General features: G+C 36.8%; 2 protein-coding genes across 4 annotated transcripts in view; one reads left to right on the forward strand and one right to left on the reverse strand.

Moving 5' to 3' along the window:
* On the forward strand, positions 1–17,324 carry LOC117323071. The gene is made up of 7 exons (XM_033878079.1): positions 1–386; positions 2,844–2,939; positions 4,234–4,386; positions 11,592–11,725; positions 12,481–12,628; positions 13,261–13,390; positions 16,912–17,324. Exons 1-7 carry the CDS (start codon positions 81–83, stop codon positions 17,007–17,009), a joined length of 1,065 nt encoding a protein of 354 aa, XP_033733970.1. The 5' UTR covers positions 1–80; the 3' UTR covers positions 17,010–17,324.
* The window catches only part of LOC117323070 (pre-mRNA-processing factor 39-like), a 12,525-nt gene continuing 9,402 nt past the window's right edge, over positions 17,323–20,445 (reverse strand). For all 3 annotated transcript variants that reach the window (XM_033878076.1, XM_033878077.1, XM_033878078.1), the window contains one exon: positions 17,323–19,561. In XM_033878076.1, the coding sequence (XP_033733967.1) occupies positions 19,478–19,561 (84 nt within the window). In that variant the 3' untranslated portion in view covers positions 17,323–19,477. The remainder of the gene's footprint in view (positions 19,562–20,445) is intronic.

The raw sequence follows: 20,445 nt of genomic DNA on the forward strand, positions 1-20,445 counted from the left end.
TAGAGGGCGCAGTTTCTACTTCCACTTCATCTTCATCGATCAAGAAACAGGATAAGTGTAAGCAGTGCAAGCTTTTGGTAATGGCCTCTACCAACGCAAAACCTCTGAAAGACGAGACCAGGGACATGTCCTTAGATGACAAACTGGCGTATTTGGACAAGGAAATTCGATTGCTGCACCGATTTTGTACGGAATCTGGCTACAGCGAACAACACATAGAACGATGTGCCGAGCCATTTTTCAGGCCCATCAAATCAGCCAAGCGGAAGAAATTGAGGTGTCATCTTATTCTGGTGGCAGCCGCCGTGGCTGTGTTCTCAGCTCTGTTGTATATCGATCCAGCGTACAGACTGATGGCGTCCACAGGACGGCACGCTTACATTAAAGTTAGTATTTTTCTATCTGACAATGCAATTGGACAGACTGAGTAACGTATGGCAAGCCGTTTGGGTTTTTACCTATTAATCTGTATTCAAAATAAAGATATCATTATTAATATAAAAATTAAAGATATCTTTAATTCAAATAAAGATATCTTTGATTTAAATAGAGATATCTTTAATTGAATTAGAGATATCTGTATTTGAATTAGAGATATCTCTATTTAAAATACAGATATCTCTAATTAAACACGAAATAGAGATATCTCTAATTCAAATACAGATATCTCTAATTCAATTAAAGATATCTGTATTTCAATTAGAGATATCTGCATTTCATTGTAAATAAAGATATCTGTATTTAAAATAAAGATATCTTTAATTCAAATACAGATATCTCTAATTCAAATACAGATATCTCTTATTCAATTAAAGATATCTCTATTTCAAATACAGATATCTCTAATTGTTGTAGAAATACAGATATCTTTATTTTAAATAGAGATATCTCTATTTGAATTAAAGATATCTTTATTTGACATGAAATAGAGATATATATCTGTATTTAACCATCAAATAGGAAAAACGACTGCTCCCTTGATTCTCCCTTTTGCGCATGACGGAAGTAAAGCAGTAGTGAGGCAAAATGGCGGGAAATGCAGACCGTGTGCTGCTTTCAATGGTACTGCGTATAGCCACAACAGTTCGCTCTATTTCCCGTAGAACAGTTGCCATGTTCTATTCTTTAGAAATCCCCTCCAAGTAGCAAGTTTATCGGTTTAGACCTACATCTTTCATGCATGCATATGGAATCCGGATAGTCCAATTTAATTACAAGCGTTTCGTTAACACTGATCAGGATTAGGGAGTAATCATTATTTTCTTTGTGTTTCAATATTAATCTTCGCACTGAGCAAACACGTGTAAATACAGATATCTTTAATTCAAATAGAGATATCTGTATTTGAAATAGAGATATCTGTATTGCAAAGTAATTGCAGATATCTCTAATTCAATTAAAGAGATCTCTATTTAAATTGAGATATCTTTAATTGAATTAGAGATATCTGTATTTGAATTAGAGATATCTGTATTTAAAATGAAGACATCTCTATTTAAACAAAATTAAAGATATCTCTATTTAAAATAGGGATATCTTTAATTCAAATAGAGATATCTCTATTTTAAATAAAGATATCTTTAATTGGACAAGAATTAAAGATATCTCTATTTAAAATAAAGATATCTCAATTACAATTAAAGATATCTGTAATTCAAATAGAGATATCTGAATTTGAAATAGAGATATCTCTAATTTAAAAGAAGATATCTCTATTTTCTGTAGAAATAGAGATATCTGTATTTAAATTAGACATATCTTTATTTAAATAGAGATATCTTTATTTAAATTACAGATATCTCTAATTAAATAGAGATATCTTCATTTTAAATAGAGATATCGTTAATTAAATAGAGATATCTTCATTTCAATAGGTAAAAACCCAAACGGCTTGCCATAGTAACACAATATATGTAGCCTCAATTGGAACCCCCCTCGTCATTAGTACTTAGTAATATAAGTTGGTAGCTACTAGCTATTCCGAGTTTCTGGCCCTGACACCAATCTAACTGGTACAAGTGATGGGTATAAAATCTATATATATAAGTAAACCAGACATCTATCTTTCGGGGACGTGGTTTCGTGGCCAAGTGGTTATAATGTGTTCCGACACATTATCACTAGCCGTCCACCTCTGGGTTGTGAGATCGAAACCCATGTGGGGCAGTTGCCAGGTATACTGACCGTAAGCCGGTGGTTTTTCTCCGGGTACTCCGACTTTCCTCCACCTCCAAAACCTGGCACGTCCTAAAATGACACTGGCTGTTAATAGGACGTTAAACAAAGACAAACAAACATCTGTCTTTCATAAACACAGGGGTTTGACACGATCATATGATCCATAACGAAATATTTAATATCAGAGTTTGACCCCCCCCCATCAATAAGCTTGTTGTCAATTTCACTCTTGGTCACATCATGTCAAGTCCCAATAGTCTATATTAAAGTCTAGAGTCAAGGATATAGCTACTGTTGTAGCTGAGAAGCAGTAGTCGAAAGTGTGCCCCCCCCCCCCCCAAAAAAAAAACAAACAAATTCAATGACAGTAACTCTATCAACAAAGGACTTTTTGAAAAACACTCTCCGAAGAGTTTAAGACATAATTTTATGTGAGAACCTCTTGCAGAAGGATACTGATTCTGTCCACTGGCTGAGACACACCAAAGTCTACCATACTGGCAGCTATATAATTGGTAAAAGGTACTATTGACTTGGTATTTGTCACTACACTTTGAAGTAAGGACTGGTATACCCGTCGTCAATAGTATGTGATATTAGAAACTAAGTTCTACCAACACATGTAATATTCTGTCCTCTGTCAGCTATATGTATTTATTTTACAGATTCTGCCTTATTGGGATTGGTCGGCCATGTTTGATTGGACCTGTCTGATCAACAACCCCTTGTATGCAGATGATTTGAAGGAGGATGATTGTAAAGTATGGTTTTACCTAAATATAGAACAGAATTGTTGTTTATGTAACTCATGAAAATATCAATTAAATTTGATTCAAACATGTTTACTTTATCTTTGAAAATCAAATAGAAAAATTCTGCAGCTATGTGTCCCCTTTGAATGAGGAGGATACTTGCATCACCTAAAACTGATGTGCAGTGCACTGTCATAAGGTTTGACACTGACATAAGGTTTGACACTGACATTGACCTCAATGTCAAAGGTCAAATAAGTGTGAATCGCCAGACGTTGTAACTTCAGAACTAATGAAAAAATGTTGATGAAACTAGAAGAATAGTTGCATCACCTAAAGTAAGACAATGTGCAGTGCACTACCTTTAGGTTGCTGTGACCTTGACCTCAAGGTCATAGGTCCAATAAGAGCAATTTTCTAATAATTTCTTGTCAGGGCCATGACTTCTAATCTTCTTAAGATGTTTTAATGAAACTTAAAACAAACTTCTATCACCTAAAGCTGAAGTCAGTGCACTGAGGTTATGTCACTATGACATTGACCTCAATGTCAAAAAGTGCAAATTTTTCAGAATTTTTTGTCCATGCCAAACATTCTACGCTTTTGAAAATGTTGATGAAACTTGTAGCAGTGTTGCATTCTCTAAGCACTGCTGTAGGTCACTGTGACCTTGACCTCAAGGTCAAAGGTCATATATAAGTGCTTAATATTCCAATAATTGTTGTCTGGGTGATAACCTTTTAACCTTTAATAACATCTTATGAACATTGCTTTTTGTCTTCACCCACTGACCAAGTGCAATGCACTCTCAATGGATCATTGTGACCTTGACCTCAAGGTCATAAGTCAAGTAAGTGCAAGTTTTGTCCAGGCCATAACTGTTGAACTATTAGTATCTTGACAAAACTTGCAGTATACTTACATTACCTGAAGTTGAAATGCAATGAACTACTGTATGGTCACTTTGACCTTAATGTCCAGGTCAAATGTCAAAATGCATGTTAACGTTTATTTTTCTGATTCTAGTGAAAGTTGTTGTATACCATTATATCTCTACTGACAAAGTGCAGTGCGACCTTGACCTACAAGTCAAAGGTCAATGCGGTGCAAAAAAAATCAATGTATAAAGAGAGAAGGGGAGACAAATGTTTTTGTTCACAAAATCAATCTCTAGTTAAACATTTGAATTATACAGATGCTGTTGTTTAAGTGGTGCCAATTTTATGTGAAGTATAATAGACTTCATAGGAATTACATTTATGAACATTTTCTAAAAACCTTGACTCTGTTTGAATCTTTCTAGTCCTGTGTTGATATTGAGGCTATAGAGAGGGCGAGTGACCTTGACCCCGTCTACTTTGCCGAGGAGTACTTGAAGAAAGACATACCAGTTATTATAGAGGACGGTCTGAAAAATTGGCCAGAACAGGACATAACCATCGCTAAAATCAAGGAGGTAAGCAAATAATGTTAGAACATCATGTGACAGTGTTCCCATTCACGTAGAAACGTGCGTGATTCACGCTCATTCTACAAAAATCACGTACATATTTTTGTCTCCATGCGTGACTTGCACGCGCTAAAATGTGCAAATATCGTAGGAAATATTGGTTAAATTTGTATTAAGAACTTCTTCAAATCTTGATATTATTTAAGACTATAGGCACGGTAAAAACCGCTGCTCCGAATGATTTTAAAACTAGTAAAACTTCAGGGTTTTCTCCGTAAACAGCTCGATCTTTCAAGCGTTTGAATTCGTTATCTGTGCATCACTCGCGATGTAAAGCGCGTAAATGATCGAGACTAAACCAAAATGGCTGCTATGGTGAACAAGGGTTTTTTAAACCGCAGCACTCGCATGGCAAGCGATTACGACTTGCAGTCAGTGACAGTGATGGCAACATCAACGGCAAAATTGTCCCGTATTCCCCAAGCCAAAGAAGATCAAACGTTCTCAGACGAAACGGCTGGGGGAGTTTGATTGGCTTTGGACCGGCGAGCTCGAGATTACTGAGGATGACGGCGACAACAAAAACATTTCATACATGTATTGCAATGTTTGTAAAAGACATAGGCCTAATCATGACTCAAAATCTCCCCTTTATAAATGGAATGTCAAACTTTCCAAGATCAGCACTATTACGGCAACAAGACACACAAGAACACGTGATTGTTAAACAAAATGCAAAACAAATCAATTACATGACCGCTGCTAAAATAAATGTCCAGGAAAAAAGCCCGTATTATTTAATGTTTTTCCAATAAACATGTAATATATAATCCAGGTTCATTTATGGTTAATGTGAGTGTTGTTGAAAAGAATGAGATGCAATCTGTCTTAGTTTTCCTTAAATCAATAAGTATTAATTATATAATCCAGAATGCATTAAATTAAGGTGAGGTTTCAGAATTAGTTTTAATAACATAAAACAAAAGGAAGTGGCTGCTATATTTAAATCCCCAGATTAGCCCTTTAAATTCTGTTTGATTTTGTCTGTTTTACAGTTTGTTACTTATCATAGAACTTTCAACATTGACATTGTGCATCACGTCTAATTACGTGTATCGATCAAACTCCATAAAGTTTACTATACAAATAAAGAATAGTAATTGCATTTGAGCTGTGCATTTGTTTTTATTGAAAATGAAAAGTGAAACACAATACAACTCTGACAGAGTATGATTAAAATTTCATTTGAAATTTGCAGCAACACATTTTTCAACTGGTCCTCAAATACTTACCTGTACCCTCAAAAATCTTGCTGTACCCCCAATTTTCAAACCATGGGGGTGCCAAAACCCCCAGAAAGAAATATGGGTGGGAACACTGATGTGATGACATGTGATCCAGTCATTGTTAGAACATCACATGACGACATGTGATCCAGGCATTATTAGAACATCACATGACGACATGTGATCCAGTCATTGTTAGAACATCACATGGTGACATGTGATCCAGTCATTGTTAGAACATCACATGATGACAGGTGATCCAGTCATTGTTAGAACATGACGACATGTGATCCAGTCATTGTTAGAACATCACATGACGACATGTGATCCAGGCATTATTAGAACATCACATGACGACATGTGATCCAGTCATTGTTAGAACATCACATGGTGACATGTGATCCAGTCATTGTTAGAACATCACATGATGACAGGTGATCCAGTCATTGTTAGAACATGACGACATGTGATCCAGTCATTGTTAGAACATGACGACATGTGATCCAGGCATTGTTAGAACATCACATGACGACATGTGATCCAGTCATTGTTAGAACATCACATGACGACATGTGATCCAGGTATTGTTAGATTATCATGTGATGACAGGTGATCCAGTCATTGTTAGATTATCACATGACGACAGGTGATCCAGTCATTGTTAGATTATCTCATGACGACAGGTGATCCAGTCATTGTTAGAACATCACATGACGACATGTGATCCAGGTATTGTTAGATTATCATGTGATGACAGGTGATCCAGTCATTGTTTGAACATCACATGACATGTGATCCAGTCATTGTTAGATTATCACATGACGACAGGTGATCCAGTCATTGTTAGAACATCACATGACGACATGTGATCCAGGTATTGTTAGAACATCACATGGTGATGTGTGATCCAGTCATTGTTAGAACATCACATGACGACATGTGATCCAGGCATTGTTAGAACATCACATGACGACAGGTGATCCAGTCATTGTTAGAACATCACATGACGACATGTGATCCAGGTATTGTTAGAACATCACATGACGACATGTGATCCAGTCATTGTTCGAACATCACATGATGACAGGTGATCCAGGCATTGTTAGAACATCACATGATGACAGGTGATCCAGTCATTGTTAGAACATCACATGACGACATGTGATCCAGGTATTGTTAGAACATCACATGACGACATGTGATCCAGGCATTGTTAGAACATCACATGACGACATGTGATCCAGGTATTGTTAGAACATCACATGATGACATGTGATCCAGGCATTGTTAGAACATCACATGATGACAGGTGATCCAGTCATTGTTAGAACATCACATGACGACAGGTGATCCAGTCATTGTTAGAACATCACATGACGACAGGTGATCCAGTCATTGTTAGAACATCACATGATGACAGGTGATCCAGTCATTGTTAGAACATCACATGACGACATGTGATCCAGGTATTGTTAGATTATCATGTGATGACAGGTGATCCAGTCATTGTTAGAACATCACATGACGACATGTGATCCAGGCATTATTAGAACATCACATGACGACATGTGATCCAGTCATTGTTAGAACATCACATGGTGACATGTGATCCAGTCATTGTTAGAACATCACATGATGACAGGTGATCCAGTCATTGTTAGAACATGACGACATGTGATCCAGGCATTGTTAGAACATGACGACATGTGATCCAGGCATTGTTAGAACATCACATGACGACATGTGATCCAGTCATTGTTAGAACATCACATGACGACATGTGATCCAGGTATTGTTAGATTATCATGTGATGACAGGTGATCCAGTCATTGTTAGATTATCACATGACGACAGGTGATCCAGTCATTGTTAGATTATCTCATGACGACAGGTGATCCAGTCATTGTTAGAACATCACATGACGACATGTGATCCAGGTATTGTTAGATTATCATGTGATGACAGGTGATCCAGTCATTGTTAGAACATCACATGACATGTGATCCAGTCATTGTTAGATTATCACATGACGACAGGTGATCCAGTCATTGTTAGAACATCACATGACGACATGTGATCCAGGTATTGTTAGAACATCACATGGTGATGTGTGATCCAGTCATTGTTAGAACATCACATGACGACATGTGATCCAGGCATTGTTAGAACATCACATGACGACAGGTGATCCAGTCATTGTTAGAACATCACATGACGACATGTGATCCAGGTATTGTTAGAACATCACATGACGACATGTGATCCAGTCATTGTTCGAACATCACATGATGACAGGTGATCCAGGCATTGTTAGAACATCACATGATGACAGGTGATCCAGTCATTGTTAGAACATCACATGACGACATGTGATCCAGGTATTGTTAGAACATCACATGACGACATGTGATCCAGGCATTGTTAGAACATTATGTGACGACATGTGATCCAGGCATTGTTAGAACATCACATGACGACATGTGATCCAGGCATTGTTAGAACATCACATGACGACATGTGATCCAGGCATTGTTAGAACATCACATGATGACAGGTGATCCAGTCATTGTTAGAACATCACATGATGACAGGTGATCCAGTCATTGTTAGAACATCACATGACGACAGGTGATCCAGTCATTGTTAGAACATCACATGACGACATGTGATCCAGGTATTGTTAGAACATCACATGATGACATGTGATCCAGGTATTGTTAGAACATCACATGACGACATGTGATCCAGGCATTGTTAGATTATCATGTGATGATATGTGATCCAGTTATTGTTAGAACATCACATGACATGTGATCCAGGTATTGTTAGAACATCACATGATGACATGTGATCCAGGCATTGTTAGAACATCACATGATGACAGGTGATCCAGTCATTGTTAGAACATCACATGACGACAGGTGATCCAGTCATTGTTAGAACATCACATGACGACAGGTGATCCAGTCATTGTTAGAACATCACATGATGACAGGTGATCCAGTCATTGTTAGAACATCACATGGTGATGTGTGATCCAGTCATTGTTAGAACATCACATGGTGATGTGTGATCCAGTCATTGTTAGAACATCACATGGTGATGTGTGATCCAGTCATTGTTAGAACATAACATGACGACATGTGATCCAGGTATTGTTAGAACATCACATGACGACATGTGATCCAGTCATTGTTAGATTATCATGTGATGACAGGTGATCCAGTCAATGTTAGAACATCACATGACGACAGGTGATCCAGTCATTGTTAGATTATCACATGACGACATGTGATCCAGGCATTGTTAGAACATCACATGACGACATGTGATCCAGTCATTGTTAGAACATCACATGATGACATGTGATCCAGTCAATGTTAGAACATCACATGACGACAGGTGATCCAGTCATTGTTAGATTATCACATGACGACATGTGATCCAGGCATTGTTAGAACATCACATGACGACATGTGATCCAGTCATTGTTAGAACATCACATGGCGTCATGTGATCCAGTCATTGTTAGATTATCACATGACGACAGGTGATCCAGTCATTGTTAGAACATCACATGACGACATCTGATCCAGTCATTGTTAGATTATCACATGACGACAGGTGATCCAGTCATTGTTAGATTATCATGTGATGATATGTGATCCAGTCATTGTTAGAACATCACATGACGACAGGTGATCCAGGCATTGTTAGAACATCACATGATGACATGTGATCCAGTCATTGTTAGAACATCACATGATATGTGATCCAGTCATTGTTAGAACATCACATGGTGACAGGTGATCCAGTCATTGTTAGAACATCACATGACGACATGTGATCCAGTCATTGTTAGATTATCATGTGATGACAGGTGATCCAGTCATTGTTAGAACATCACATGACGACATGTGATCCAGTCATTGTTAGAACATCACATGACATGTGATCCAGGTATTGTTAGATTATCATGTGATGACAGGTGATCCAGTCATTGTTAGAACATCACATGACGACATGTGATCCAGGCATTGTTAGAACATCACATGACGACATGTGATCCAGGCATTGTTAGAACATCACATGACGACATGTGATCCAGGCATTGTTAGAACATCACATGGTGATATGTGATCCAGTCATTGTTAGATTATCACATGACGACATATGATCCAGTTATTGTTAGAACATCACATGACGACATGTGATCCAGTCATTGTTAGATTATCATGTGATGACAGGTGATCCAGGTATTGTTAGAACATCACATGACGACAGGTGATCCAGGTATTGTTAGATTATCATGTGATGACAGGTGATCCAGTCATTGTTAGATTATCATGTGATGACAGGTGATCCAGTCATTGTTAGAACATCACATGATGACAGGTGATCCAGTCATTGTTAGAACATCACATGATGACAGGTGATCCAGGTATTGTTAGAACATCACATGACGACAGGTGATCCAGTCATTGTTAGATTATCATGTGATGACAGGTGATCCAGTCATTGTTAGAACATCACATGACATGTGATCCAGGTATTGTTAGAACATCACATGACGACATGTGATCCAGTCATTGTTAGAACATCACATGATGACAGGTGATTCAGGCATTGAAGTATAAATTAATTCTGTAATAAATTTTGACTTTTGTCCTAGAAATAAAACATTTGGTAATGTTAAGAATATATAGGATAATATTCAGTTCATTTCAGACTCAGATTTTGTTATTCAGACATAATGACATCAGTATTTTTAGCTGTACTAAAACCTGAAGATTTTCATATCTTTATATGTCACCTATGACCTGTATTTTTGTATTGTTTGTCGTTGTCTTTTTGTAAACATTTCTCGTTATTGCTTTTTCTCCTGATGAGGTAGTGCGACACAGACCTTACATTGATCAGACGGTCACGGTCTGTAAATGATCCAAGCTAATGATAGAACTGTTGTTATCAAATCGGCTGCAATCTTTGAAATATTTTTAATGCTATATATTTCTATTTTGAAAATAAAGTTTTATTGAGATCAGACTTCCAATAATGAGTTATATAACTTTCAGTTGAGTCAGACACAGTTTCCTATTTGATCCACTTATTACCATGTAGTTGTTGCATTTCATGGGGAAGATTTTGCGGTTGGCCCAGTATCTATCGGGGTATCTATTATTCAATGAGCACAAATCTATAGTAGAATTAGATCCCCCACAAATATTACCATCAAGGTATATAAAATAAATGATCAGCTACATGTCATGATGGGGAATCATGTCCATTTGTCCCAAAATCATGACCTACAAAGTCATTAAAAAGACGAACTTGACAATCCTTCATTGACGCTTGGAGCAGAATGGGCTGTACAATTAAAGAAACATAAATGAACCATTCTGGTATCCATACCTTGGGAATTAATATCACATGTACCAGATTACCAGTGACATGGCACTGTGTATGGCCCTTAGGTTCGCCTCAATTAGTAGGTACTGTGCTTGTATCACAATTACCTGTTAATTGGATGTAAAATAATGCCCCCCCAATCTCTTTAAACAAGAGTTCCAATGGGCCTGTATCAATCACCTGCTTCTCTTAGCCTTCTGATTTTTCAGAAGTCATTTAAAAAATTAGCAAATTTGACACCTGTGGCCTTGACAATAGGTCTAGGTCATATTCATTTAAACAAACTTGGTAGCCTTCATTACAGATTTTGACTGTGGTCCTCTGAAGGCCATGCCATGTCACATCATAAGCTCACTTGCATTTCAGGCAGATGAGCTAAAAATAACTTTTTAAAAAAGATTTGTCTTGCCTGGTATGTCCATGTTTGAAAAGAAAAAGTGCAGAGTTTATGTTTAAAAAATCGTAACTAAGGTTTAAAAACTCATAACTGTGATGAGGTTTATTAAATTATTGTAGCTGTATGAGGAACACAAGATCATGGTGCAGCACCCTGTGTGTAACATGTCCTCCAGTATCGCGATGAAGAGACGATCCAATAACCAATGGAAAATGCTTGATGAGATCGAAAACCAGAACTTCTTTATACAGTGGTACGTCACACAATAAAATCTTACTGCCTTCTCTTTCTTTAGGTATGAAAGTTTATTCTGATTAGCAAGAAGAATATTAAGTGATGTTTACTGTTGTTGTAGAGAGAACATTGAGTGATGTTTATTGTTGTTGTAGAGAGAACATTGAGTGATGTTTATTGTTGTTGTAGAGAGAACATTGAGTGACGTTTATTGTTGTTGTAGAGAGAACATTGAGTGACGTTTACTGTTGTTGTAGAGAGAACATTGAGTGATGTTTACTGTTGTTGTAGAGAGAACATCGAGTGATGTTTATTGTTGTTGTAGAGAGAACATTGAGTGATGTTTACTGTTGTTGTAGAGAGAACATCGAGTTATGTTTACTGTTGTTGTAGAGAGAACATTGAGTGACGTTTACTGCTGTTGTAGAGAGAACATCGAGTTATGTTTACTGTTGTTGTAGAGAGAGAACATTGAGTGATGTTTACTGTTGTTGTAGAGAGAGAACATTGAGTGATGTTTACTGTTGTTGTAGAGAGAACATTGAGTGATGTTTACTGTTGTTGTAGAGAGAACATTGAGTGATGTTTACTGTTGTTGTAGAGAGAACATTGAGTGATGTTTACTGTTGTTGTAGAGAGAGAATATTGAGTGATGTTTACTGTTGTTGTAGAGAGAGAATATTGAGTGATGTTTACTGTTGTTGTAGAGAGAACATTGAGTGATGTTTACTGTTGTTGCAGGGAAAGATAATTAAATGATGTTTGTTGTTGTAGGGAGAATTGTCACCCCAAAGCAGGAAAGGCCTTCAGGTCAGAGTTTTACCGTCGTCCTTACTTTATGCCACAGATGGTTGAAATAGAAACAAGTAACTGGTTGTTCATGTCACGTGGGAGATCCAAACCAGGAGCTGAACCTATGCTGGTGCGTCATTGACAAAATTATTGTCCAGAATAGAATTTAATTTCTGACTTCAGATGTTTTTAACAATTAAGAACTAGCAATACTTTTCAGAAGAGAGTTTTGAGAGAGCCACAAAATACCGTCTTTGATATAATCAAGTTCCATTTGAAATAAGGGGCATATAACTGGAATATGTCAGACATTTAACACTGCAGTCTTAAAATTTATTTTATGAGAAGTGCAGGTGTATCTAATTATAGGTCCATGCTATCAAAATGTGTTAATAGATAAAGTTGGGTTTTTATGCAGTTCCAAATATTGTTGTTTCTGTTCTTAGGTAATAAATTTTCAGTAAACCCCTATTGATGAAATTACAGATTTTAACTCAATATTTTTCAATATGTTCTAAATTAAATGCACCTCTATAAATTTTTGTCCATTGTTAATCTGATGAAGTATATTTAACCACTTGGCAGTTTCAACATTTATCCTTACATATTTCTGTTCATCATGACCTCAGACCTTTTCATTCTTTAATAAAGGTACCCATCCATAAATTTGATGGAAATATATATTTAACTACTTGGCAGTTTCAACATTATCGTTACATATTTCTGTTCATCATGACCTCCGACCTTTTCATTCTTTAACAGGTACCCATCCATAGACAGCTGTTGATTATGATTCAACTCAAAGGCGAGGTGGAAGTACACATTGTGCCAGATAAGTTGTGCGAGACGCAGTGTAAGACAATCACAGCTGTCCTCTCCGAGGGGCAAATACGTAAGTGTTAAATATAACTTAGTGGAGTTTACCAAATAAGTTGTGCAAGACATCGTTTAGTAAACCATTCAGACGTCCTTACTCAGGGGACAGATATTTAGTAAAATTCTGATATTTACTTTTATTAGGTCATCTGACCCAAAGGGTCAGGATGACCTATAGTCATCGTGTTTCGTCCGTCGTCGTCCGCCGTGCGCCGTCCGCCGTCCGTAAACTTTTTCTTTCAAAACGCTACTCCTCCTTAACGCTTGGGTGGATTACTTCCAAATTTGGTTTGAAGCATCATTGGGGGAGGGCAATCATATTTTATATAAATGAGGCTGGTCTGACCCCTGCGGCCAGAAGGGCGGGGCGCCAAAAAGGGAACTTAGGTGAATATTGCTATAAAATCCTACTCCTCCTTTACCCTTGGGCGGATTACAACTAAATTTGGTGTGAAACATCATTTGGGGAGGGCGGTCATATATTTTATATAAATGAGGCTAGTGTGACCCCTGGGGCCAGAGGTGCGGGGCCCCAAAAGGGCAACTTTGATGAAATTTTGCTTTAAAATACTACTCCTCCAAAACCCAAAAGTAGATTATTACAAAATTTGGTGTGGAACATCGTTAGAGGAGGACAATCATATTTTATATAGATGAGGCCCCTCTGACCCCTGGGGCCAGAGGGGCCGGGCCCCAAATAGGGAACTTTGGTGGATATTTGCTATAAAATCCTACTCCTCCTTTACCCTTTGGTGGATTACAACTAAATTTGGTGTGAAACATTATTGGGGGAGGGTGGTCATATTTTATATAAATGAGGCTGGTGTGAGCCCTGGGGCCAGAGTGACGGGCCCAAAAAAGGGAACTTTGATGAAATTTTGCTATAAAATCCTACTCGTCCTTAACCCTTTGGTGGATTTCAACCAGATATGTTGTGAAACATCATTTGGGGAGGGCGGTCATATATTTTATATAAATGAGGCTAGTGTGACCCCTGGGGCCAGAGGTGCGGGGCCCCAAAAGGGCAACTTTGATGAAATTTTGCTTTAAAATACTACTCCTCCAAAACCCAAAAGTAGATTATTACAAAATTTGGTGTGGAACATCGTTAGAGGAGGACAATCATATTTTATATAGATGAGGCCCCTCTGACCCCTGGGGCCAGGCCCCAAATAGGGAACTTTGGTGGATATTTGCTATAAAATCCTACTCCTCCTTTACCCTTTGGTGGATTACAACTAAATTTGGTGTGAAACATTATTGGGGGAGGGTGGTCATATTTTATATAAATGAGGCTGGTGTGAGCCCTGGGGCCAGAGTGACGGGCCCAAAAAAGGGAACTTTGATGAAATTTTGCTATAAAATCCTACTCGTCCTTAACCCTTTGGTGGATTTCAACCAGATATTGTGTGAAACATCATTGGGGGAGGGTGGTCATATTTTATATAAATGAGGCTGGTGTGGCCCCTGGGGCCAGAGGGGCGGGCCCCAAAAGGGGAACTTTGATGAAATTTTGCTTTAAAATACTACTCCTCCTAACCCCCATAGTGAATTATTACCAAATTTGGTGTGAAACATCATTGGAGGAGGACAATCATATTTTATATAAATGAGGCTGGTTTGACCCCTAGGGCCAGAGGGGCGGGGCCCCAAAAGGTGAACTTTGGTGAATTTTTGCTATAAATCCTACTTCTCTCTAACCCTTGGGTGGATTAATACGAAATATGGTGTAAAACATCCTTTGGGAAGGGTGGTCATATTTTATATAAACGAGGCTAGTGTGACCCCTGGGGCCTGAGGGGCAGGGCCCCAAAAGGGTGGTGAATATTTGCTGTTAAATCCTAATCCTCCCTAACCTTTTGGTGGATTACAACCTAATTTGATGTGAAACATAAGATGACGGCAATCATATTTTTTAATGAGACAGGTTTGACCCCTGGGGAAAAAAAGATGGGGCAAAAGGAGCGCTTAGGTTAAACATTTCTTAAAAATGCAATTCCTCCTTAATGCCTTAATTGATTACAACCATATTTAGTATGAAACATCATTGGGGAAAGGCAATCCTAATTGATATAAATGAGTCTTTTCTGACCCATTGGGACAGAGGGGCATGCCCCAAAAATGGGAACTTGGCTAAAATTTTGCTTTATGATGCTGCTCTTCCTGGACAAGCTAAATGGATAAAAACCAAATTTGATCCAAAACATAACTGGCTGCGATAAATAATTTATGGTACATTTAATAATGCTGGATTGAGGGGTGTGTCCCTGCTGTAAGTGTAAGTGTTTGTCAGATGACCGTTAAGGCCCATGGGCCTCTTGTTAAAGATTAATGTAAGGTCCCAATCATTTGTAGACAGGATATAGAGACCAGCAAGGGTGTATTCCTGTTGATACTGCGTCATCATTATTGTAGATCAATTTGATTCATTATAAAATGGACTGTTAAAGTGGCATTCTGTCGTTGAAATGAGTTTTTTTTTAATTTTTCTCAAATAGTAAAAGTTAGAAACTTTACTATAAGACAACACTCAAAAGTCTGAAGATAACCAAAGTTCTTAAAAATATAAATTTTGGAAAATGTAACTTCAACCCAAAGTGCGAAAATTAAATGGTACCAATGACTATCAATACAAGCATGCGCAGACAAGTTTACAAACAGCGTACACGGCTCCCCTAGTTAGCGATTAATTTTACAAGTGTATTTGTTTTATCTTTAGCCATTTACTTTATTTACATTCATGCTCACATTAGTTTGTAAGCACAGCACACGTGTTTGCACTCTGTGGTGCTCATATTTACTTTGTGCAGGAGGAAGATGTTTGTGTGTAATATTTTAAATGTTTTATATTCTGAACTTATTTACTAGCTATACATGTTACCATAAAAGAAGTACTGTAATTTGGGTATAACAGCTAGGCTATAATTGGGGTTTGTCATCACAACAAAAACGATTCACCGATGTTATTGGCTATATGCTGTAATCTGTGTACGGTTGTCTGTGGTGTCATGTGATATCTTAATGAAGTGTAGGAGGCAAGACTGAATATTCCAGTGCAGATTTTCTGTACAAATTATATTTATTCCATGACAGTTAGTCATAAATATGAGTGTAAGCTTCTTTTATTTATAAATCTTATAAATTACTATAAAACTTGCACCTGGCGTTGGAACAAAGGAATGCCCCTTTATCAAGTTATTGCTAGGTTTCTTTGATGGTTGCATTCCTTGGAACAAAGTAAGGGTGGTGTACTGCAATCATAAGTATCCATCTGTCAGTAGGTGATGGTAATTGCTCTTTGAACAATTTATGAACATCTTTGCTTTCATTTTAAGATTTCCTTTCCAATATCTTTCTGGCAGTTGTCCTTATTATATCTGTAAATGTTATCAAATTAGCCACATTTTTGGTGAAATTCTAGTTGTTCTTTGTAAGCGTTTGATCATTCATACAACTACCTACCTCCTTGTGACATCTTATCTCAGTAAAGTATTAATCAACTGAGATTTCATTAACTCTTAATTCTTTTTATTCCAGTGTTGGTGACAATGACGGATGTTCTGTACGACTTGCTTTATCTACCATATGGAGATGAGGAAAATATCTCCATTGCAGTACTTGGAACTTTTGATTGACAGCCAGCACTACCAGAATAAACCTGCTATACAAATTCTAGCAGCGACAGAAAACATGTATTTTATTTAGTATGCATGTTAATTTGCTGGAACTTTGAATTTAACTTGTGATTTTGATTATGTCAGTCTACAAATGTTTTAAATAGTTATAACAAAATACATGTAGCTATTTTTACAGAAGTTTGGAACTATAGGTATTTACTCATAATTTGTATAAACATCGTCCAATAGTTGACAGAAAGTAAATGCTGTTTAAAAACAAAGTTGGAGTCTTTAAGGTGTTTTAATCATTAAAGACGCAACAAGTATCATACACTTTGAAAAATTTGTTGAATTTATTCAAAAGTACAATAATCAAAATCCAACTGTTTCTGTAACATCAACAAGGCGTTGTACTTATACAACATAACATTAGGTCTGATCCCACACACCATACACACTAATAGTAATATCGTCCACAGCCGATGAATTTACCTCGGACCTTGGAATTCCTAACATAGCATGATCTACAAAATTTCCTCTAAGTGGTCAGTTACCTTGTAATGTTAAACTGCTGTGTCCTACCACACAAGGATAAATTGAATTGTTTTTATTTGCATATACAATGTTTTCAAATCAGCACTTTCTATTAGAGTCTCAAATAAAAGAAATTGAAAATCCCAAAGCGATCTTTAGAAAGAATCTACGAAGTTCTAAACCAAGACAAGGGGGCCCAGACTCCCAAACATCTATGGCAAGATTATAAATATGGCCCAGACTCTCGAACATCTATGACCCCGTTATAAATATGGCTCAGACTCTCGAACATCTATGGCCAGATTAAAAATATGGCTCAGACTCTCGAACATCTATGGCCAGATTAAAAATATGGCTCAGACTCTCGAACATCTATGGCCAGATTATAAATATGGCTCAGACTCTCGGACATCTATGGCCCCGTTATAAATAGGGACCAGAATCTTGATATCTATGACCAGGTTATATATAGGGCCCAGACTCCCAAACATCTATGACAACGTTAAAATAGAGTGTAGCCTAATAGTGTAGTCACCAAAACTTACACTCAAATCGTACACTGGTTGTCATATACGAATGTCTATGTGATTACTACGTATAAAATTAAAGATTAATTCTGTATTCTTTGAGAAATGGCCATAAAAAGAATTGTTTGACAAATGACAACAGATCTAAGAAATTTGAACTGCTGTCCATCTGATGATGGTCAAGCTATATAAGTAGGACTAGATAAAACTTTTTCATTCTAATATTTACCCAAGCAATACATAACAGAATCATCTCCCCTTAGTGACCAGACATTCACAATCATCTCATCTAAAAAGTTCAATTCTATAACTAAATTTTCCCATCTAACAGGTGAAGCTATTTTTCTCTCTGTTATTACAAAAATAGTTGCTATAGCCCTAATTCTCCTAGAGAACTATTAATGCTCCTGTGACACGAGGGAGAAAATAATTTACCTGGAAATAGAAAACCAAAGTTGTTTGTAGATGGCATCAAACTGGGCTGATAAATATGACTATAGTTACCAGGTAATCCTTGCACAAATCAAGGTAACTTATCAATAAGGATATGATCTTGTTGTTCTGAGTAAATATAGGTAGGCCTTCACCATCATATGGCTGTTATCAGATATCAAACGAATGAAGAAAATCATTGAAATTGGATCTTTTCATAGAGATTATGGTCCGTGTCTTGTTTAGAAAACTTGTGGGAACATTACATTTAAGAAACTTTGATGAGTTCATTTAGGTCTTTTATGAAGATACAGGTACCTAACACAACTGATGCTCCGAATACTAGTTTTAAGAATTTATATAGGTACACAATTTTTTTTATCACAACTGATGACCACACTCTTGTCCAAATGGCAACTCAAAAAGAACTTTGACAATGAGAAGCCCTTACAAAATTAAAAATTAAATGCTCTGTGTATTGTTAGTGATGGCAGACTAATTATGGAGTAGTATGCAATACTTAACTTTCTTTAAGAAGTTGGAGACCTTACACTATAGACAAAACACAAACTAATTACTATGAAGTGAGAAATAGTGTAGTGTTTTAGCATATCATCACATCAATTATCCACCGAGTAACTTCATCAATACATACCAACCATCTCATCAATTATCCAACCAGCAATTTCATTAATACATAACTGATGTACATTGTTGACTGCAATTAAAAAGTTACTTTATGAAAGTATTCAAATCTCAAAATCACCGGAATATTGCATTATCTCCACACATTTGCTAACATGATCTTACGTCTCAAATTCTCTTGAATGACCTGGAATTACTATCAGACACATTTCATTGGTCACATATTACATTGTTTCTAAGAGTCTATTTTTGTCTCTCCAGACATTATGTTCCCTCGGTAACACCCATAAGAGGTAAGGACCTTTATATCCTCATCATCGACTGGCTGTAGGATTGTGGTGTCGTCTGTCAGGACTGATGGTGATAGCCGCCATGGTGATAGCCCGCTCCATAGTGTCCACCCCACTGTGGTGCGTAATTGTATCCCGAATTCTGAAGTACAAACAACCAATTTTAAAGCCTATGTTTTACGGGTTACTGAATTACAAACAACCAATTTTTTAAGCCTATGTTTTCCCAACATAAATTTGCTGCCACGAAGGCAAAGAAAATGAGTGAGCAGCATCAGTACATTATCCAAGATTTACATAATCAAGAAGCCAAAGTTAAATGTGAAAATCCACCATGACTTGAATGGAAACATTTGATGAACGAACGGATGCTTTTCTGTTTATCATACAGAGATTAATTCAGCATACACAGGGTTGGTTCACGATTTGACTAAAAGTTTTATTTTTAGATGTTTATTACATATTTACTTATGAATTGTTAATGTAACGGAGCAGATTTGAAGGAAATTAAATGAAGATAACCCATAAGGGATAATGAAGTTTAGCTTCATAAAGTTTTATATTTTTAAACAAAAACATTGAGAGACTTTAATACAATAAAGAGGAAACAGGTATTTTTCTTAAATCTGTCAAGGTCATCATTAAATCTTTCATCAGTACCTTATGATGACAATTTCTACATTTGGCTCGGACTTTCCAAACACTTCCTGATTAGCATTAAATACCATTGTTCAAGTTCATACTAATGCATATATATACCAAGTTCATACTAATGCATATATATACCAGTCTTTCTGAACTTAAAAACCTAGTAGTATATATACCAAAACACATTATATAAATACTAATGAAATTAAATTATTTTTTCAGTGAATAAGATCATCACAATGGATTCCATTTGCAGAAATAAAGCTCCCTCAACTGATTGGTATTAAAGAAATGGTTTGATCATGTAACATCCCTAACTTTGCAGTTTCATTCCTGAAAAATTGCTTCCCAAAGTACTTTCTACCTTAACAAGACAAA

Source organism: Pecten maximus, chromosome 3 (genome assembly GCF_902652985.1).
Source record: "Pecten maximus chromosome 3, xPecMax1.1, whole genome shotgun sequence".
In the NCBI taxonomy this organism is placed as follows: domain Eukaryota; kingdom Metazoa; phylum Mollusca; class Bivalvia; order Pectinida; family Pectinidae; genus Pecten; species Pecten maximus.